The 13,099-nt window shown below is 35.8% G+C and overlaps 2 protein-coding genes across 2 annotated transcripts; both read right to left on the bottom strand.

Moving 5' to 3' along the window:
* Nucleotides 1-483: 483 nt before the first annotated feature.
* Nucleotides 484-3,303, bottom strand: LOC131593398 (uncharacterized). The gene is made up of 4 exons (XM_058865884.1): nt 3,092-3,303; nt 1,574-1,667; nt 1,362-1,466; nt 484-952 (listed from the first exon to the last, which is right to left on the bottom strand). Exons 1-4 carry the CDS (start codon nt 3,232-3,234, stop codon nt 683-685), a joined length of 612 nt encoding a protein of 203 aa, XP_058721867.1. The 5' UTR covers nt 3,235-3,303; the 3' UTR covers nt 484-682.
* A 4,390-nt stretch (nt 3,304-7,693) lies between these two features.
* Nucleotides 7,694-13,099, bottom strand: LOC131593397 (pentatricopeptide repeat-containing protein At3g24000, mitochondrial-like). Its single transcript, XM_058865883.1, has 4 exons — nt 12,452-13,099; nt 10,531-11,721; nt 10,329-10,399; nt 7,694-9,598 (listed from the first exon to the last, which is right to left on the bottom strand). Exons 1-2 carry the CDS (start codon nt 12,946-12,948, stop codon nt 10,701-10,703), a joined length of 1,518 nt encoding a protein of 505 aa, XP_058721866.1. The 5' UTR covers nt 12,949-13,099; the 3' UTR covers nt 7,694-9,598; nt 10,329-10,399; nt 10,531-10,700.

The following is a 13,099-nucleotide window of genomic DNA, read 5'->3' as shown; positions in this document are numbered from 1 at the left end:
AGTGTCTACAAATTTTTTCGAAAATATGAAAAAAGAAAATAAAACAAAAGTTAGTTCATGTATAGTTGAAACTTAGGCTCCCATAACATATTGACTCTCCTTCACAAATTCTTACTCAAAAGATGCTTGTGTGAAGTGACAAACAAATCCAATAATGGATAAAGAATACAGACGGAGATGAATATGTTTTTCAGTTACACAGAATACAACTTCAAAGTGAAACAAATACAATTTTGCAACGGATATATTTACCTCTGAATAATGATGCAAAATTAAGAGACATAACTCATTATTTACCTAAAGTCCTAAACACTGAACACTTTAGACCTTGATCGTGATATATCGCCAAGTAGTTTTTCTTATTAACAAGGATAGAATCATAGCAAAAAGGCAAAGTGCAAAGAACATGAATTACCCTACTCATTTTTCGTAAAAACAAAGTACAGTCAACCAAAACTTGAGACGTTCGGATCAGACTACTCATCCAAATAACCATGCACTTCCATCAGGTAACAAACTCTTAAAAACACATGTAAATAAATTTTCTTGATATTCTTGTCTATTTTAATCTAAATTGCCTGTGACAAAACAAAATTCATGAACTGCATTTTAGGGTGCCTATGTACATTTCATCGATATTTGTTAGCACAGATCATTACAGAAATGAATCGGCAAAGGCGGCTCACTCTGCTTCAAGTGCTGCAATCTCATATCTGACTTCTTCTAGATGTTCATTTATGACCATCACAGCATCCTGGACACCTCTAATAGCTTCGTTGAGAGCATTATCAAACTCAGCATCCGCTTCTGCTTCTTCAGTCCCAGAAGCTTCAGTGATTTCCTTGACATGAACACACTCATGCTCTGTATGCTTTGTAAATTTGCAATTGTCATGGCTCACCAGTCGTTCAGATGGCCGACCAGCTTTCTTTAACAGCTGAATGGTAGCTGTCTTTAAAGTGAAGTGATAGTCAGCAAAATACCAAACACTTGAATAGAGAGTTAAGTGCAGTATAAAAGCATGAAGAGTTCACAAATATTAAGGCAATTAAGAGCAAGAAGAACAACAAACTGGTATCTGTTGTTTTAGCATTAAAATAAATAAATTTTCTCTGTATTTTTAAAAATTACATATGTTAAAAAACTTGCTCTGAAGCACTGATACGCTTGAATGGCCAACGATGTTCCAATAATACACAATTAAAAAGATCATAAACATACACGGTAGCATGTTTAAGTTTGAACACTAGCATTACCCAAGATAAAAAAACACAATACAAGAAAGAAATTTCATGTGCATCAATACAAACATGTGAAGTTTGTTTTTAAGAAAAAGATATGTACTTAAACTAGAGGCATACCAGATGCAGTTTTTGCTTTTCCTGATCTTGAACAGCTCTAAGGATTTGTGCTAGATCATCGCGGCTATAGTCAGGACTCTGAAATAGTGACTCTATTTCGAGGACCTATGCTAAATCAGAAAAGAAAATAAATGTTAAAGAAATGCAGTAAAATTAGCCATTTTTTTATATATTAAATTATAAGAAGATAATGTTAGGATCAAGTGTCAAACTTGTTTTGAGCAATCATTAAACTCTTTAGTGATTCCACTGCAAAGCTGCTGGTAAGCCAACTCTCCTCCAGAAGTCATGTAGTCAGAAAATCCACTGCCAATAATCAAATTCCAATGTAATAAGGAAATATTCAGCTAGTAACATTGGTACACTATCAGAGATCCAATGACCCTACTGCTACATTCTGATATGAACTATGAATTTTCATAGTAAAAAAATGGAACATTTCTTTACATTAATGGATTTTAATTACATAATATGAAAAAAGTGTTGTCAATAGCATGCTATAGCGGCATAATATACTAGAGCTGCCCTTGGCCGCTATAGGACACAATAGCGGAGAAACTTAGTATATCATCTGATGCAGCAGCCAAAATAGCGCACTTCAGAATGAGATCAAAAATTCCAAAAAGAAACCTCAAAATTCAAATGTCAATTTGACAATTAAAATACACCATAACAGATCGCTATTAGGCTTCTCCTATCTCACAGTATCTCATTACTTCTATCATTTTTCACCGATACACACATATCCAGTTTTTGAGTTTTACGTATTATTATAGTACACTATTGTCAGATAGAGTCGGTAGCGTTTGAACAAGTTGTTATTGTTCCTTGATACACAACAAGTTGTTATTGTTCCTTGATACACTATGCAGTACAAGCTGTTGTCAAATAACAGCAGATGCAGCAGCCAAAATAGCAGTATCCATCCGCAACCACTATTCTACTGCACCTCAAAATGAAGTAATAATTCCAAAAAAGCCCTCAAAAATCAAATATCGGGGCTTTTCAGTCGGGATGTTTCAAGAATTTTGCAATTAAAATATACCATAACAAACAGTTAGGCTTCTCCTATCTCACCCTGTCTCACTCCTTCTATCATTTTACCACCAATAATCACATCTAGTTGGTTGATTTTTTATGAATTACAGTACAATAATGTCGAAATGAGGCCACCGCTTAGCATAATTAGAACAAATTGTTATCGTCCGTGACAGGCTGTTTGGTATAAACTGTCGCCAAATAACAGCGGTAACACGCTATGGCACATAAGCAAAGCACCTATGAAGCCCTGACACCAGAAATACAACACCGACACTAACACATCACATCGACACCAATAATAATTTTAAAAAAAAATAAAAATAAAACATAATTATAAGTGTCAGGGTCGGTTTCAAACACCTACACTAGTCACAAACACCTTTTTTTTTTTACAGAGATAAGCACAAACCGCCATCAACTCTAGCAGTATAACAACTTCAATATATAATAGTTTTGTGATGTTTTCAATTTCATTTTTTTTTTTAGCCTCATGCCTAAACACAAACCCTTGATCACTAGATTCACTACCACGAATAGTAACAAAGCCATAAGTTCCAGATTTAAAAAATCGCAGAAAATCGATACAATCACTATAAAGTAAAATAATTTTTTTTTAAAAAGTTGATTATTATGAAATTTCGCGAATCCAAACAAAACCTTGAATTTGAACAAACTAGTAACGAACGAACCTTTTGAGTTTGGAATAAGCTTGGGCTCTGCGTTGTTGTATATCGAGAAAATCGCGAAGCAGAAGAACGATTTTGGATGGATCAATCACTTCCATTGTGTCGTTTATCGAAACCTTCTTCCCAAAATCCAAATCCTCTTCCATCGATTCGGGTTTTCACTTTTTGTTTCAGTTCGCTTTGTTTTTTTTTTTTTTTTTTCCGTTTATCAAAACGGCGTTATTATGAGATCTAAGTTGTGTCGTTTTTTATGATGTAAACGACTTGGTTTGTAAGTCGTCTTAAGAGAACTTTAGAACTGTTTTGGAAACTACACCGTTTTTGAGCTTATTTTCAAATTAATCAATTAATTGTATTTCATGGTTTATTTTAATAACATTTGAGCATGTTTCAGAGTATTTTATGCAAATTAAAAAGCATAATTACATTTGCGTTAAATAAAAAATTATGTATAATTTTACCTGTTTTTTTATAATTATATATGAAAGATTTTTTTTTGAAAATAAAATAAAGAATATTAAATAATAGAGATATATTCGTAAAATATCATTAATGTTGTATTAAAATTATAAAATAATTTAGTTATAAATACTTTTTGCAATGTAACTTATAATTATAGATAGTGGTATTATTTATTTAAAATTAAAATTATTCTTGGTGAAACATTAAATGATTGTTAAAATAATTCTTGCATGTAATTCTTATCATTTCATATAGTTTAAAGAATGAACTTAATTTTGTATAAAGAAAGAAAAATTATCTGTAATTTTACGATTTTTTGGTTAATGATATAATAAAAAAAAGAAATTAAAGAAAAAGAAGTGAGAATAATATATAGTAAAGGATACAAGAAAAAAATTATTAGTATATTATTAATAATATAAAACAATTTATAATTTGAAAAAAAAAAATTACAAATGATGTAACTTGGCACGGATGGAATATTTTGAAATGATTTTTTTTTTCTTCAATTTTCATGATAACAATACACATATATTAGTAAACTAAGGTATGAAATAAATAAAAAAGCATTATATATTGCAATAATTGCTAAATGAATTTCTTCATTTCAATGTGAAAAATGTAAACAAATATTCAAGGTTCACAGTACAGGTAACGAAGCTTCAATTAACTCTAAGCAGTTGAAACTACTGTAAGAATGGTGCAAAACTCCATTGTTGGAGTGAGAAGCAGTGAAAGAGAAAAGCTTGAAGATGAAGAAAAGGATTATGGATTTCTCTATGAATCAAGTTAGTTACATTATGGTTTATATAGGTAGTTATGAACCTAACAGAAACCTAACTGAAAATATCATGTAACTAACTATTCCACATCATTCTGCCACGTCAGCCTTATGCTTTGTCACCCCCCCACAAGCTTGAGGTTGATATATGTTGATCAAACCAAGCTTGGAAATACAGTCATGGAAAGGACGTGGTCCTAATGCCTTGGTGAATACATCAGCAGCTTGATCCTTTGAAGCAACAGGTAACAAACGCATAACTCCAGCTTGAAGTTTCTCACGAACTAGATGGCAATCTATATCAAGATGCTTGGTGCGTTCATGGAACACGGGGTTAGCTGAAATGTGAATAGCGCTTTGACTGTCGCAGTAGAGAACCGGCAATCGTGATGGATGTTGTTTGAGGTCATGCAACAAAAAACACAGCCATTGAAGTTCCCTAGTAGCAGAAGCTAGGGCACGGTACTCAGCCTCAGCTGAAGAACAACTAACTGTGAGTTGTTTCTTGGCTTTCCAAGATACCAAGGAGTGACCAATGAAGAAACAATAACCAGAAACAGATCGTCGAGTGTCAAGACAACCACCCCAGTCAGCATCACTAAACCCGGAGAGTTGTAAGTCTGAATTCTGAGAGAGAAGAATACCATGAGCAGGTGATTGCTTGAGGTACCGGAGCACACGCATAGCAGCCTTGTAGTGAGACTCAGTGGGTGCACTCATGTATTGACTCAGTTGTTGAGTGGCAAAGGCAATATCAGGTCTTGTGGTAATAAGGTACAAAAGTCTACCCACAAGTCGCCTATAAGCAGTGACATCAGAGAATATAGATCCATCGTCTTGATGCAAGCGAGTGGAAGCATCTAAAGGGGTAGTAACAGGCTTACAACCAGTGAGGCCAGCATCCTTTAGAAGTTCCAAGCAGTATTTACGTTGGCATAGTGTAATTCCCTTGGAAGATCTAGCCACCTCGAGACCCAAGAAATATTTTAATTCCCCAAGATCTTTGATATGGAATGTGCAGTCCAAAGCCCGTTTAAGATCTTTGAAGATGGTGAGAGAAGTGCCTGCCAGGATAATATCATCCACGTATACCAAAATGGCAGTGAATGAAGAAGAATCAGACTTAGTGAACAAGGTATGGTCTGCATGTGCATGAGTGAAACCTTGCGCCTGAAGAAAAGTTGTTAACTTCTCAAACCATTGACGACTTGCTTGCTTCAAGCCGTAAAGAGATTTATTTAACTTACAAACTTGTCCAGGCTGAGAGGAATGAACACCTTGTGGCAGCTTCATGTAGACAGCTTCGTGTAAGTCACCATGTAAGAACGCATTGTTCACGTCTAATTGATGAAGGTACCAACCATGTATAGCTGCAAGAGCCAGAAGAACTCGAATGGTGGAAATCTTTGCTACTGGGGAGAATGTCTCGAAAAAATCTAGCCCTTCAGTTTGATTGAAACCTTGTGCCACGAGCCTTGCTTTGAACCTCTCTATGGAGCCATCAGCATGTCTCTTTATCTTGTACACCCATTTGCTCCCAATAGGAGAAGCATTAGGTGGCAAGTCAACAAAATCCCATGTCTGATTTTGCTCCAAGGCATTTAATTCTAATTGCATGGCCTGAACCCATCTAGGATCTTTAGTAGCTGCTTGATAGCTATTAGGTTCAGTTTCAGAAGAAAGTGACATGATATATGCATGATGAGGATGAGACAAGTTATCATATGCAAGATATTTATCAATAGGATACTGACTGTTAGAAGAGACAGAGGTACATATATAGTCCTTCAAATGTGCAGGTGGACCAGACACTCTACTAGATTTTCTAGTAACATCAACCACTGGTGAGTTAGAAGGATTGAGATCATGAGAAATAGAACCATCCTTAGAAGTGGAAGGATGTTCAACAACCATATTATCAGAATCAGCATTAGATACTTGATCCTCATGCTCAATTGAAGAAGTATGGTCATCATTATCAAAAGATACAGGAATAGCAGATTGAGAATTATGAGTAGAAGAAGAAGAAAAATTTAAAGGAGTATCTGAATGAGAATGATCAAGATATATAGAAGTATGAATATGTTCTTTTGACTCATTGTGAAAAGGAAATTCCATGTCAAAAAACTTGACATTTCTTGAAATGACAATCTCATGGGATGTGATATCCAAGAGGACAAAACCCTTCATACCTTGCTTATATCCCAAGAAAGCACATTTTCGTGCTCTTGGATCAAACTTGTGTCTATTGTTAGGCAAGGTAGATCCATAACTCAGACAACCAAAGACCTTAAGAGAACTCAAATCAGGTACAGACCCATATAAAACCTCATAGGATGACCTGTTCTTTAAAATCTTTGTAGGGATCCTGTTCATAAAAAACACAGCATGTAGAACTGCATATGACCAATATTTCTTAGGCAGTTTAGACTGAAACATTAAGGCTCTACTAATGTTCAAAATATGCTGATGTCTTCTTTCTACTCTTCCATTCTGTTGTGGTGTGTAAACACAACTTTTCTGGTGAATAATGCCTTTTGATGCATAGTAAGTAGGCATAAGCAGTTCTGTCCCATTATCACTTCTAACCACTCTCACCTTTTTATCAAACTGAGTTTCAACCATGGCTATGAACTCTTGTATTCTTTGACATACTTCAGACTTTGATTTCAGCATAACTACCCATACATGCCTACTATGATCATCAAGTATGGTTAAAAAATATCTAAAGCCATGAACAGAAATAGTACCAAAAGGTCCCCACACATCTAGATGAATTAAGTCAAAAACATTCTGTGCATTATTATTACTGATTGGAAAAGGCATACACTTTTGTCTGGATTGTTGACATACATCACAAGCTATATGAACACTCCTAGGTATGAAACTATACACTTTATTCATACACTCCATTCTATCAAAAGACAGATGCCCTAGCCTTAAATGCCATAAAAGGGCAGGAGCTACAACAGTAGAATTACTCTTAGTGAACACACTTGACACAAATCCTGCATCATTCTTTCCATGGACTTTGTGAGCAGCTTCCAAGTAGTATAAACCATCAAGGACTTTAGCTGAACCAATCCTCCTCAAATCCTTCTTTGCCTGTATCACACACTGATCAGATTCAAAACTCAAAATGCAACTTTGCTCCTTACATAGTTTTGAAACTGAAACTAAGTTGACTTCAAACTGAGGCAAGTATAACACATTTTTAATGACCAATTCACTAGACAACTGCACACTACCACATATGGATGAAGTTATAGAATTTCCATTTGGTAGATTAACCATCATAGGGCTTATTCTTTCATATTCAATAAAGGAATCTAAAGAATGACTTATGTGGTGAGTAGCTCCAGTGTCCAATATCCAACTAACACTACTCTTTGTTTTAAAACTAGCAATGAAAGATTCAGAATTACCTCCCTTGGTTAAATTCACAGATCCTGTGCTCTTCTCAAGCAAGGTCATCAAATTCTGATACTGCTCCTTTGTGAGTGTCATACTCCCTCCATTATCACTTGTTGAAGCTGTAGCAGATTTTGAATCTGAGTCTTCAACATCAACTTGATTCGCATATGATGAAGATGCACTTCCTCTTCCAAAGTTTGGTGGATAACCATGTTTTCTGTAGCAGTTATCAACAACATGTCCTGTCTTACCACAATGTGTACACACCTTCACATTTCCTCTTCCTCTCCCTGCAGAGGGATTACCATTACCTCGACCTCTTGCAAATTGTTTTGAGCTTTCAACAGCATTCACCATCCCTGGTGCTTCCTCTGCAACACTATTGTTAGAGAAAGTCAAGCCACATATCTTTCGTTCTTGTTGCATTACCATTGAAAACACTCTATTGATTTGTGGTAATGGATCCATCAACAAGACTTGGGATACCACACCATGGAACTCTTCATTCAATCCTATCAAGAATTGAATAATCCGATCCTCAGCCCTAAAACTTCTGCTATTTCGCATTGCTTGACATGCACATGCAACACGACATGTACAACTTGGCATAGGTCGATACTGATCCAATTCCTCCCATAAACTTCTCAACTCAGTGAAATAATCTGAAATCTTTTTGTTACCTTGTTTCAGATTTGTTATTTCTTGATGTAATTGCGCTACACGAATTCGATCTCCTCTCATGAAGCGATCTTTGAGATCATTCCACATATCTACAGCATTGTCGATGAACACCACACTCTGAGCAATGGATGGTGTTATCGAGTTGATAATCCACGTATGAACCAAATTGTTGCATCTTTGCAAAGGATTTTCTGAAGGATGCACATAATATGGATCGAGATGATTCTGATTTTGATTGTTATTGTTGTTCCTCGTCATCGATCAAGAATTGCAAGATGCAGAGAAACTGAGAGAATAAAAGAAGAACAAAAACACAGTGATTGCTTCAAGAAAGCGATGATCACTATGAACAAGAGATAGCTATGAATCGCAGCGAACACAGAGCAGGATCAACCTGCTCTGATACCATCTAAGCAGTTGAAACTACTGTAAGAATGGTGCAAAACTCCATTGTTGGAGTGAGAAGCAGTGAAAGAGAAAAGCTTGAAGATGAAGAAAAGGATTATGGATTTCTCTATGAATCAAGTTAGTTACATTATGGTTTATATAGGTAGTTATGAACCTAACAGAAACCTAACTGAAAATATCATGTAACTAACTATTCCACATCATTCTGCCACGTCAGCCTTATGCTTTGTCATTAACCAACTTCTGAATAGAAAAATAAGTATAAATCAACCCTGCAACAGGAAGCGTCAGCTCAGATAACAAAGGCTATAAAAACAACAGGGCTAAGTGCTTTAGTATGTAAATTAGCTAAGTTGAGCTGAAGAAGATGAATGACCTAAAGTGCAGTTTTCACAAACCAAGTGACAATCGAATTGATTATGTTTGGTGTGCTTATGAAAACTTTGATCTTGGAAAACTTAAATTACAGATCTCTTGTTACAGCAGAGGCTCGAGATCCACTTATAATCTGAAAAGCACTCGATTTCACATAAAGTGTCAGCAAGGAAGGATACTCTAGTTTGCTTTTTTGACTTCCAGTATATGAGGGAGGAGCCCAAAAGAACGGATAAAACAGTCGTGGACAAGCAGCAGCTAGTAGGCATTGTTCACTGAAGCTGCCAGTAAAGTGCATACCCCAGATAACCGTCGTATATGTTCGGATCCTGTCCACTAGCACCCTCTGGTTTCGATCTGGCTGGCCAGAAACAAAGCATCCGAAGTCACTGAAGAGAATCAGAAAGACATTAATACTAAGTTAGCAAAGAGTTTTAACAATAGGATCCAGTGAATATAGGATTCCTTTTGGCAATAAAACATAAGTATGAAAGAGAGAAGATTCTATGGTGCGAAATTGGATATAAGTACCCATAATTGTATTATTATGGGTCATTCTTGTTCCGTGTGCCTTGAAGATTTTGATATGAGGCAGCATGTTCAAAATAGAAGCTAAGTAAAAGACAGATGATATAAAAATGGAAGGGATCTAGTCATGAACAAGACACCTTGAAAATAGAAAAGATAAATATATAACTAATTTTGTGATAATTAAAGGCGCGGCTTATTTTTTCATTGAAGAACAAAAAGAAAAACCAGACTAACCGAAAGGAATGAGCAATGTACACCTTTAATTACACAAAGTTGTGTCTGGAAATTGCAAGTGACACAGTGAAAGCAGAACCCAATCATCATTAAAATGCGATACTGCTTGATAACATGTAGTTTCTTTTTTTGAAAATCGAAGCAAAAAAATTGGCACGCCATAGAGTGTTTATCTCATGGATTGGAGATTGGAAAAGAAAATGAGTTTTTTTTGGCACAAGGGAAGGATAAAGAAGACATTCAAAGATTTCAGTACTTATGGTATACTATCAAACATAAATTTCTACTACTAGCAAAGGAGAAAAAGAAAACACCAGGAAAATATAATAGACAAGGCATAGATTGATAACTGACCTAAGCAATGGCCATTTCAGCTGAAATCAGTTATGGGCTTTGAGATGGTAGAACTGATAGATGCTGACACCCTGCGTTAAGACAAAAGGAATTCTATTTCTATAAGATTTATTAATATAGTACTAATTTATCTATCATTTTAGCCCAGATTTTTAGAGAACATTACAGGAAGATATTCAAAAGCATAAAAAAGAGAACTAACATTAAGCATACTCCACAAAAGATTATGTCAGACATAAAGCTTTGTGCATAATATTGGCCGACATTCGTAACCCAAAAGAATCATAACTTAAAACCATAACATTTAGCAAACACATTACTTTAATGCCGATCCCTTCCTGATTCTGCTCAGATAAACCTGGCTGCAGTGTTTTACAAAGCCACGACAAAGGTATCATCATTGTGGAGCAAATATCCTACTCCCAAATCATTGGTCGATAACTGAGTATTGTTAATTTCATATAGTAACTGGAAAACCATATGAGAAAGTGGATGAGAAAGGTCTCCTTGGTAAAATTTATGTTCTCTTCCTGCAATATTTATCCAGCTACAGCCAGGAGTTTTAACCAAACCTAAGCCCTTCATCTTTGCTTTAACAGTTGAAACATCACGAATCATACCACGAGACTGATAAATTCCACACAAAGCTACATAGTTGCTGGTATTATTTGGCTCTAATTGAAAGAGACGATGTGCTGCAATTTCTCCAATTTCGACATTCTTGTGCATAGCACAACCAGCAAGAAGAGCACCCCACATGCTTCCTGTCACTGACAAGGGATTCATTCTTTCCAACAACTGAAGCGCTTCCTCAAGACACCCACATCGGCTAAAAAGATCCACCATACAGGCATAATGCTCAGCAGTGGGCTCAAATCCATAATCTGAAATCATTGAGTCGAAAATCTTCTTGCCTTGATCCAACAAACCCGAGTGGCTACAACTAGATAAAATAGCTGTGAGAGTAACAGCATTTGGTCTAAACCCCTCATTTATCATCTTCTCAAACAGAAAAACTGATTCCTCCCCCTTTCCATGCATCCCATAACAGGATATCATAGCCGTCCATGTCACCAAATTTGCACAGCTCACAGTCTTGAAGATATTTTCTGAATCTTTCAAGCTACCACATTTTCCATAATTATCGATTAATGCATTCGCAATGGGAGCATGAGCATCAAAACCAAAGTTCCTAACACTAAAGCCATGCACTTCCTTCACTTTCAACAAATCCCCTTCCTTCCCACAAACACTCAAAATGCTAGGGAGTGTCATGTAATCCAACTCAATCCCATTTTGATGCTTCAACATTTCTCGGAAACAATGGACAGCATCAGAATACAAGCCAGCCTTTCCAAACCCAGAAATAATCAAATTCCATGTGACTGAATCCCTACACAATAAATTGAAAAGTTATTCTATTTATATTGAGACAAATTACACAAACATGTGAAGAGAGAGGGCGACTAAGTAGGGTAATCAAACAATGTCATTTTGTTCTGTCATATAATTTTAACCATTGGATTTGCCAAATGGTATAATCAAATCCTTATGCAATTATTGTCTACATGTTTGGGCATGCAACAAACAGGCATCAAAGCACATTAGACATAAGGCCACAACAAGCAATTGTTGCTGTGCCATCGCATTTCAAATGTGTCCAGCATGTTTGATGCATATACAAATACAACCTACAGCTATTGGAGCATTGATCGCCACTAAGGGAGTCTTTGGATATACAACTTAATTAAGAACTTATGTATTGTTTCTACAATTAAAGAGTGAATAATAAGTTATGAAAATAAGCTATATGGAGAAGCTTATCAAACTAACCTTAAAACAGTTCATAGACATGTATCATAAGCTATTTTATTTTTTCCAAGTTTAACTTATGCAAATAAACATAAAAGAACTATTTTACATATATTATAAACTATTTTCATTAGGTCTTCCAAACTCATTAGTAAGTATATGAGCAAAATGGTAAGTATATTTGGGTTAAATTGGATCAAACACAAGCGGTTTTTTTCCATACATAGAGAGGGAGCATGTTATAAGATAAGTTCAAATAAGACCCTGAGTGGGTGAACCATAAAGCGTAAATTATAAAAAAAAATTCATACCGAGAAGCATTATGATTGTTGAACACAGATAATGCCTGAGACATGGTACCACATTTGACATAAAACTCAAGGACAGAGTTATTCACAACAACAACTTCCCCATACCCAAGCTTTATAACCAAACAATGACACATCCATCCAAACCAACTATCACCTATTCCAATAGAAATCTTAAACAAAGGAGGCAAGGTGTAACGATCAGGCAACGACCCGCATCGTTTAAATTCTTCAAAAACAGTTAAGGCATCGAAATACATCAAACTTTGAGTGTAAGAAGCAATCATGATGTTCCAAGAATGCATGTTTCTCTGTGGCATTCTGTCGAACAGTTTGCGAGCGTGGTTGATTAGGCCGAGTTTTGTGTAGGATAATAAGAGGTCTGTTTCGAGAATGACGTTAGGGAGTAGAGATTGGAGGAGGGTTTGGGCGTGGCATTGTGAAGTGGTGGAGTGGGATGTGGAAGTTCGAAGTAGTGATGATAGGAATTTTCTTGACATTGTTGTTGGCTGTGTTGTGGAGTTGGTTTAGTGAAGGTGACACTGATGATGGTTAATGTTGTGAATTGGCAGTTATTGTTTGGGAATTTGAGTTTAACCAAAGTAGATTTTATTTTGATGGTCGGTTTTCTGGGACAATGTGGTCCGCCGG

The sequence above is a fragment of the Vicia villosa genome, linkage group LG3 (genome assembly GCF_029867415.1).
Source record: "Vicia villosa cultivar HV-30 ecotype Madison, WI linkage group LG3, Vvil1.0, whole genome shotgun sequence".
Classification (NCBI taxonomy): domain Eukaryota; kingdom Viridiplantae; phylum Streptophyta; class Magnoliopsida; order Fabales; family Fabaceae; genus Vicia; species Vicia villosa.
The sequence above is the reverse complement of the archived record's forward strand: the minus strand, read 5'-3'. Positions and strand labels throughout refer to the sequence as shown.

What these genes read in the sequence shown, in the direction of transcription:
- LOC131593398 (XM_058865884.1), bottom strand. Translation starts at nt 3,234, where the DNA reads ATGGAAGAGGATTTGGATTTTGGGAAGAAGGTTTCGATAAACGACACA. An exon ending in TTAATGATTGCTCAAAACAA is followed by an intron (nt 1,467 to 1,573) that starts GTTTGACACTTG and finishes GATTTAGCATAG; the next exon opens with GTCCTCGAAATAGAGTCACT. An exon ending in AAAAGCAAAAACTGCATCTG is followed by an intron (nt 953 to 1,361) that starts GTATGCCTCTAG and finishes TTCACTTTAAAG; the next exon opens with ACAGCTACCATTCAGCTGTT.
- LOC131593397 (XM_058865883.1), bottom strand. Translation starts at nt 12,948, where the DNA reads ATGTCAAGAAAATTCCTATCATCACTACTTCGAACTTCCACATCCCAC. An exon ending in AACAATCATAATGCTTCTCG is followed by an intron (nt 11,722 to 12,451) that starts GTATGAATTTTT and finishes TTTATTGTGTAG; the next exon opens with GGATTCAGTCACATGGAATT.